The sequence below is a fragment of the Lagopus leucura genome, unplaced genomic scaffold (assembly GCF_019238085.1).
Source record: "Lagopus leucura isolate 7727_CA_CO unplaced genomic scaffold, USGS_WTPT01 Super-Scaffold_100004, whole genome shotgun sequence".
Classification (NCBI taxonomy): domain Eukaryota; kingdom Metazoa; phylum Chordata; class Aves; order Galliformes; family Phasianidae; genus Lagopus; species Lagopus leucura.
Window position 1 is genome coordinate 64,023,593 of NW_024962264.1, and position 8,909 is coordinate 64,032,501.

The window sequence follows — 8,909 nt, forward strand, 5'->3', positions numbered from 1 at the left end:
GTACCTTGTCTTACACTGAACTAAGACTGACTTTATTCAGATTTTAGCTCATTGGGAAGTGTACATCTTGGGGATTGTGGATCTATTGAGACTTTGTGTATAAGAGACTATTAAAGAAAAACAGATAAAAAAATTTATGCAGTGCTTTTGTAATTAAGTCCCCACCCAAAAAAAGAGGAACAGCAAAGATCAAAAATGGAGCTCATAGTGTGATTTTATGTATTTTATACACACAAAACTTTATGGCTCTGTTTTTAACATAGGTAAATTTCTAAATTACAGAAATATATTTTTAAATTCGCTTCTCTTCCCTTACTTCATCCTAGGTCGTATTCCAGACAGTCTGAAAAACTGTGTTAACAAAGATCATTTGACTGCAGCTACACATTGGGCCAGCATGGATCCCGGAGTTGTTCATCCAGAGCTTAATGGTGCTGCATACAGGTAAGTGTGCTGCAGGCATAAAAGAAATACTTGCTTAATGGAGAGGTAGAAAGAAGGGACCTTCCTATTAATAAATGAAGTGTTTCTGAATTAGGCTTCAGCTATGTCGTTTTCGTAGTTGTTGCATTCAGGAGAATGATAGTGTTTTGCTAGCTGCTAAAATCAGACATGCAGTGCTTAGGTATGTTTCCCTTTCTTATCTTTCTCTTATGTGTGCGTAGTTAATAATATCTGAACAATATACAAGCTTTTGTATGTTCCGCAGAAACAGTTTTGGTCCTCTCTAATAAGGTCAGTGGAAGTTGGTGTTCATTTGCTAAGGGTGATGCAGCAGTTTGTTACAGAAAGATTTTTGATAATAAAGTATTGTTATGTGCTCCAGACACAAGAGCATAAATAATTCAATAGTAAGTACAGTGGAATAGCCTGCAGTGTTCATGAAAACATGCTTAAAGCAGTGTTTTGTAAATTTTGTGATTTTTTTTATTAAGATATTCCTTACAGACATTTGGGAGATTCGATCAGTGCAATCTCAATCAACTCTGAAAAGCAGTTTTTAATAATAAATAGAAGGGCTGTTTTTTTTTTAACATTGAGTATTCCTCAGTTACTTTGGTTGCTTGATGGTCTTTCTCTGTCCCTTTACCCCTAGCAGCTGTCCCAGCAGCAGATTTTATCTAGTAGCAAGCTTCATGCAATTTTTATTTATAAAAAAGTCTGCAATTTTATTTTATTCTTGTTATCTTCTAGTATGGTATTTACTCGTAAGTAGGATAGAAGTGGCTGAGAAGGCTACAGACAGCTGCTGGAAGGCAGTGTCTTGAGGGATGGGACTTTCAGTACTTCCATTACTTTTTTTCTAAGTTCTTTCTCCTAATCTTTCTGCTCTCAGTCTTTGAACATCTTTCTTACTGTTGTCTGTCTTCAGGATTTTCTCTTACTTTTAAGGGGTGTAGGAATTCTTTTTGGATGATCCTGTCTGAGAACCCAGCTGTGCAATACTGAGAAGTGTGGTATAGCTCTTAAGTCTACAGAGTTCTAGTAGTTTCTTCAGGAAGTGATGGAGAGATAACAGAGAGAAAATCACTGTCCTCTGCCATAATCTCCTTACCAGTAGCTGTAAGCACATCAGAAGAAAAGAATAATTTTGGTGTGATCAACACGCACATCCGTCAGATCACATCAAGGTGTATAATTTTGGATAAAGTACCCCCATAGCTCTAAATATCTGAAGAAAGCTGGTTTTATTTTTAGTTGTTTTTATTTGAAATGTGTTCAAGCATGCAGCATTTGGTTTCGTTGCTTTAAATTTGGATGACTTGGGGCACATCTGAATGCAGCTGAGGCTTAAGGGCAGGTGTTCCTGAGCTGGGGGTGGTAACTCCAGCTGTGTCATGGCACTTAAGCAGCAGGTGATGTATCCAAATAAAACACAGTTGGTTGTTCTCTCCTAGGAATCAAAAGACCAGCAGAAGCAGGCTGTACAATTAGCAGTGGGTTTTAACTTAGGAGCATTTGTGAAGATAATGATGTACAAGATCCTTGTGTATTTAATGTAAACAAGATAAGCACAGAACTAAATGCTTTTTTTAGACATTGTTTCAGTTGTTTTTTTCAATGAAGAAAATAATAAATAAACTGTTACTTTGCAATTGCTTTTCAATGCAAAGTAGATCTCACTTGGAACATTTTGAACAAGATGAGTTGTACAGCAAATACCTAGAGGCTTCTATTTGAAGGGCTGATAAAGTAGGCTTTGAATGTGAATGAAAGCAATTGTTATTTTTTGCAGTGTAAAATAAGTGAAACTTGAAGAGCAAGCTTTGTGACGAAGTTGGTTTTAGTAGTAGTATTTGGTGGTGCTTAATTCCCAGCTTCATTAAATACAGAGTTAGAAAAAACTGTATTGAATGATCAGTTCACTCTTCTCTCTGCAATACAAGATTGTCATCACAGCTGAGTTCTGGAGTCTGTCACGGGCAGTGTAATGTAATAACAGTGTAATAACTGTATCATAGTCATGTAGTTGCATTATAAGATAAGACCTGGGATAATAATTTATATGTTAAAAAATGCAAATAGCTTTTTCAGTAAACTTAAACTAGGAAGGCTGTTTAATTCTGAATATGTCACTTACTGGAGTTTTGATAAAGGATGAAGCTCTTAAAGTATCAGATATTATCACTAACAAGGAACATGGAGCATTCATCAGCAGAATATAATCTAGATCTTCCGAATACTGTCCCATTCTGGGGAAAACAAAGCGTTTTTCCTGTCAACACAAAAGGTTCAGCAAACAGGACCTGTCCCATGAGAAAAGTTGATGATATTTCTGAGAAGGATCTATTGATAATAGTTTTGGTGAAGCAGCATCATATGCACTGCTTTTCTGTTACTACTGGGTACTTACTAAGCTGCCTGTTAAGTGACAGTGTCATTCCCCATGCCACAGTGAAAGCAGATTATAGGCAGAGTGAAATTTGACAGCTAGCAAGCAGTAGTTGTGCAATTTATGGGCACATTGACATATTTTTCAGCTTTCTAACATGTAGAAAATGAAAATATCTTCATCCTTAAGAGGCACTTGGATGAGAGTTAGCTGATGGTAACCATTCAGGAGTTGTTTCACACTGAGGTATTTCACTACCCATTTTCAGTCTGTGTGTGTCATAAGATAGAATAGTGTACCTGGAGTAACGGGTAAGCTGTTTCAAAATGAAATTTGAATAAACAAAATAATAATTTAAATAATAGTCAGTATTCCTAGGAATTGAAGCAAATTTGACTAGTGAGATTCAAATGGAAATACTGAAACAAGCAACTAATTTAATTAGCAACAACTAATTAATTCTAAGGAAACTGTCTGGAGAAGGAACGAGCATAGGAAGACTGGGAATATGTGTACAAGTGGGAACAAATTTCTCTGGCCTGCAGGTGGTGCAGTCTTTCACACCCTGGTTATCCATCCCAGGTAACAGTCAGCGTTCCATCTGTAGCAGTTTTTCTTAGGATGACCAAGCGTGTGTACAGTGACCCCATCATTGTGCTGAGCTCCTCTGGCAAAGTATCTGTAAAGAGCTGTTCCTACAATGTTTCAGTGTTGGGTTAAAAAGAAGGCAGTCAGCCTAAAGCACTTGGCCTCTGTTGTAGCTGAATTTCAGACAAAAAGCATGGCAAGTTTGGTGTTAAAAAAAAAAAAAGTCTGGTGTAATAGATATGAAATTGTCATCTTAAGAGTGTGAATGTGATAGCTCTTTTAGGGGACTGTTAGAAAGCTCTGATTACAAGGTAAGTTTAAAGAAATAGTTTTTCACCTCAGTCTGGGATTGTTTGGTCTGGAGAAGAAGAGGCTCACAGGAGCTCTCAACAACTCCCTGAAAGGAGGTTGTGGCAAGGGGGGCGTTGTCCCAAATAAGAGCAGTAGGTTAAGAGGAAATGGCCTCAGGTTGTACCAGAGGAGGTTCAGGTTGGATATTAGGAAGAATTTCTCAGGAAGAGTGGTGTGGCATTTGAACAGGCTGCCCAGGGAGGTGATGGAGTCTCCATCCCTGCACGTGTTCCGGGAGAGGGTAGATGTAGCACTGAGGGACGTGGTTTAGTGGGCAATGTTGGCGGTAGGTAAATGGTTGGACTAGGTGATCGTAGAAGTCTTTTCCAACCTTAATGATTCTATTATTCGAGCTGCAACAGTGAAATGTCAAAATTTGCGTATGAGAATGAGAAAAATGTCTCCAAAGATCACGCTGATGAGAAGTCAGAGGACAGGTACGTTTGTGTGTGCAGGTCTAGCCTGAGTTGCTTCTTGCTGAGGTATACTTTGTGAAGGATGCTTGCTATTAAATCTGAAATTGTAAAGAAAAAAGAAACCCTAGCAAATCTTACTTCTCGTTTGAGTAACATACAGCATGTTTTGACAGGATCCACATATGGCATCTTATCTTCAGCTTAACCAACTGTGTTTCTCACCGGTCTGAAAGTAAAATAAACATCTCCGTACCTTTTTGAGGAGGCAAGGTGGGCTTTGCTTTCAGCCATCACTTGGTTGTAACATATGTTCTCATTTTCTCTTCTCAGCAGGTATCCCCCAGGTGTTGTAAGTGTGGCTCCGACTGGCATACCTACAGCAGTAGAAGGAATTGTCCCCAACCCTATGTCTTTATCACACGGCCTCCCTGCTGTAGCCCACCCGCCCCATGCTCCTTCTCCCGGCCAAACTGTCAAACCAGAAGCTGATAGAGACCACCCAAGCGACCAATTGTAGCCTACGAAAACAGCATTCCCAACATCAGAGATTTCAACTTCAGCGTATGGAAAAGAAAACAACAAAACAAACACAAAACCCTGGATTTTGATCAAGGCAAAACCATGAACTTGAAGGAGGAGACGATCATTGGTTTAGAAACTGGTCCAATATACAGTATAAAAGGAAAAGGTGGGAGACAAAAAGAAGATTTGGAAACATTTTTTCCTCCGTATAAATTGTAGTTTGTCCCTGTCCAGTGAACTGATTCACTGTTTCTGTGTCCTATGGGTTCTTTGTTAAGCAAGAGAAGTTAGTAGTTAATTATATCATGAATGTACTTGTCTGTGTACAGTTTTTAGAACATTAAAAAGGGTTTGTTTGCTTAGCTGTCAACAAGGAAAAACGTAAGGGAGGCATTCAGCAAACCAATTTTGAGATTAAAAATCCTTTCTTTTATATTTTAAAACATGCCCCAAAATGAGGCAGTTGGCAAACTTCTCAGGACAATGAATTTTTCCCATTTTTCTTTCTACGCCACACAGTGCATTGTTTTTTCTACCTGCTTGTCTTATTTTTTAGAATAATTAAGTAAACAACAGAAAAACCATTTCTCCTAATTTTGGCATGAATTCCCTTGTTTCAAAATGAAGACAACCTTGCAAAGAGATTTTGAGGAAAAAAAAAAAAAAAGGTTTTGTATAAACGAGCATTGTGCTTTTTGTCACCAGTTAAAGTATATATTATTGGTGGTATGAGAAAAAGGCACTAGACTACTGAAAAGTAGCAGCATTTCATTGCCTACATTGATTCCTTCCTGGTAATGTGGTAGGCTAGCAATATTTTGGTTAAAATCATGTTTGTGACTGTAACCATTTGTATGAATTATTTTAAAGAAATAAAAATCCCAGACAAATACCATATGTGTAAAAATTTTTATTTCTAGTAACTGTTTATTCAACTTTTATTAGGTTTCTTAGCTGTAATTTTTAAACAGATGCTGTCAAGTATTTCATTTCTAGCTTTACTTTGCTCTCTGTTGTTTGTAATACCGTCTTGGAAGCTTGAAAAATAAAAGAAAAAAAATTTCTTTCCATGCCATTTTTTCCCTTTACATTTCGTAAATGTCGATCTTCTTTCCTGTGTTTCTAATGGAGTTTGAAATTAAGATGGATTTTGATTTGTACGTCGGCATCATCAGCTACAATATGGTAACAGCGTTTGTGCCACCACTGTGGGCAGAGCAGAGCAGGTACAACAGCACCACGACAATAATAATAATAAACGTCTTTTGCCGAAGTCCAACGTGAGAAGTGTGCATTGTTTTATTTATGTTGGGATGATGGAGGCGTGCGGCAGAACGGGATTGCATTTGTCGTGCGGAAGGAGTCTGTTTCACAGGCGGTGTTTTTCAGGCGGGTTTTCAGCTGGAAGCCTTCACCTCTTTGAGATGGCCTTCATCCCTGTGTGGTGTAAAGAGCAAATTGAGCTGCTGCGAGAGAAGTACTGACTGGAGAGACGTGAATCTGGAGACAAGCCTCCTAGGTTGTCTCTTGTTAGTTCATTAATCTGAGCATAGCTGCCCACTTACAGTTGCTGAGCTATTCTGAAGACAGTTCCTGTTCAAAACGGCCTCCAGTTCTGTTAGGAAGATGTCAGCAGATTGCAAATCAAGAAAGGTGGATAATTAATTATGGGTCTGTTTTCAAGGAACAGGTAAGTGAAATTTTGTCTCCGTGATGAGTGGAAGGAGGCTGCTAGTCAGCTGTGTGGCAAAAAAACAAACAAACCAAAAAATCAAATGCAGTCTCCTGCAGTTGAAGTGTATTGTCGTATTTCATTGGTAATTCACATCTTAAGATGACTCTTTGCAGGACTGAAGAACCTTCTTGAACGAACGTAAACAAACATTTAACATCTGGTTGCCAAGGATTGCTGACTGCTTAATTTGTTAGCAAAGGAACCAGATTTCTGGAGGAAAACCAAGACAGTTGTTTTCTTCCTCCAGCATCAGTTTTGACAGAGCTTATATAAGTAAGCTTTGTTTCCAGTGAATCAATAAATGAAAAAAAGAATGGAAGACATCACTATTTACAGCATGTAGCTCTGAAGTGTTCTGCACAGTGTTGGGGTCATCATCTGTGCTTGCTCAGGCAGAGCTTTTTTCAGGATTTGAGCCTGAAATACTGCAGTGATGGGTGTAATAGGGTTTTGCTGCTGTGGTGATGCATGTTCAATAGTTCTGTGCTAGTACTTGAGATATATTTGTCAGTCTTACTGCCGAAGGGTAATCCAGTTTCCTGCTTTTATTGGAGCAGAAGGGAAAAGTCATCCAGGCAGTACAAAAGACCAATGTGTACTGACTTCTGGGTTATCATCTGAGAAGCTTTAGAGCAAATTTGAAAGTAAAAAATAAAAATAACCGAGTAAATGACTAATTGGAAAAGTGTGCCACAATAAACAAAAAAGCCCCGTTCTCTCATACTAACATATCTTTTACAGCTGATTTTGCTAGGTTGTAGAAACATGATTTCCTCCATCTGGTAATGTATGTGCTGGAAAGAATTTGTGCACAAGTCAGTGGGAAAATAGCAACTGAATAGGCAATGGCAGAGGAGTGCAAGGGGAGATGGCCTGAGGTGGTACTGGAAGATAAAATGAAGGGTGACAGGGGAGGTGATTGAAGGCACTCTGATTTTTTGTGTTGCCTAAATTAAGGATTGTGGCCAAGAGATGTGGAGAGGCTCTGGGGACTGCATAAGAGCTGGGTGCTGCCAGTAGTGGGAAGATGCCAGCTGTACACATGCAGTCAGAACAAAGACTTGTCAGGAGTTATAAGCATTTCCCATGCTGGGGCTGATTCATTGCTGCTGTGGGGCAGCTGTGGGGAGAAAAGAAAAAAAGAAAAAAAAAGTGATTGCAGATACAACAGGTGAATTATTTTTTGTAGTGATTGAGCAAATCAGTGATGCTACACAGGACATAGAGCATTTGGTAGGCAGTTTTGCCCACGCACCTTCAAAGGGAGGAGCTCTGGCTGAAGTAGCAGATTCCAAATGGCTGAAGAGGTGCTGGCTTATCAGAGAAGAAATGGTGAGAAGAAATTGGAGTGACTCGGCTTTTTGAAGATTAAAGCAGAGGCTCAGTAGGGAAAATGACTTGTATAAATAATGAGATGCTGAGGAGGAAGAAGAAATGCAAAAGGAACACTGATGTGGACAAGCATAAATGGAGATTGGGAAAAGATGTCTTATCAGCAGAGAGACTCTGGAAAAGGTTTCTAGTAGTGTATCAGATGTAATCCTGAAATTCCATCCACTTGTTTTTGTTAGATTTCGTAACTTTTTTCCGAATCCATAATGTAAGAACGCTGTTCAAGGGTCATAACAGGTCTGCTACCATACTACGAGCTAAGGAGAAAGTGCTCTGTTTTCTTATGCAGCTCTCCACCTCAAGCCAGTTAAGGCTGGCTCTCCAAATGAGTGAAATTGCTGTTACCCACTCACTTCTTGCCTCAGACCAAAGAATTTTCTTCCCCTGTTAATCTCAGTGGACCCTTGGATAAGGTCCTTTGTTCTCATTGAAGGAGAGGGCAGCACTGCTGGTGTTTCCTTTATTCACTCCAACTTTTCTACCTTTTGTGAGTTGGAGAGGAAAAAGCCAAAAATCAAACATACAGGCAAAAAGCAGGGAAGAAGCAGTCATTGGACTTAAGGGCGGAGAATGCTGGCAGAGAATACTGGATCATTTGTCTGTCTACTCTGTTAAGCCATTGAATGTCTTGTGATTCTTTGTTAAACCTGGTATCTTGTTTTGAATTAAGTAAACCTTTCAGAAAGATTTCTTGTCCCTTTAATTAAAATGTCAAGTGACTTTGTTATTTTTTTGCTGTTTCCTTTGATAGTTTGCTGAAATGCAAAATAACCCTGGCTGCAATTTTTAAGCCACTTTATTTAATTTAGCTTTCCCTGGCTCTGAATTCCAGTTATTGTTTCATGTTGAACATGAGGTCATGTGGGCTGACCTGTGTTGGTGAGCATGTAATATTTTAGCCAATCCTCCTTTATACTGAGGTCAGTGACACATCTTCCAGGAAGACCAAGCTGTATTATTCATCTGCTTACTTTTCCAGTTTCTGTCATTACCAGATACACCATATTGTACATCATTTCCTTTGTGGCCCTCTATTTTTGTCATTTAGAATGGCATAGTTCTTAGTTTTCTT

The 8,909-nt window shown here is 38.9% G+C and overlaps 1 protein-coding gene across 4 annotated transcripts in view; it reads left to right on the forward strand.

Moving 5' to 3' along the window:
- Window positions 1-5,989, forward strand: part of CTBP1 (C-terminal binding protein 1) — a 166,433-nt gene extending 160,444 nt beyond the window's left edge. For 3 of the 4 annotated variants that reach the window (XM_042872201.1, XM_042872203.1, XM_042872204.1), the window contains exons 8-9: window positions 327-444; window positions 4,519-5,989. In XM_042872201.1, the coding sequence (XP_042728135.1) occupies window positions 327-444; window positions 4,519-4,705 (305 nt within the window). In that variant the 3' untranslated portion in view covers window positions 4,706-5,989. The remainder of the gene's footprint in view (window positions 1-326; window positions 445-4,518) is intronic. The other variant, XM_042872202.1, reaches the window with a different exon arrangement.
- Window positions 5,990-8,909: the final 2,920 nt, after the last annotated feature.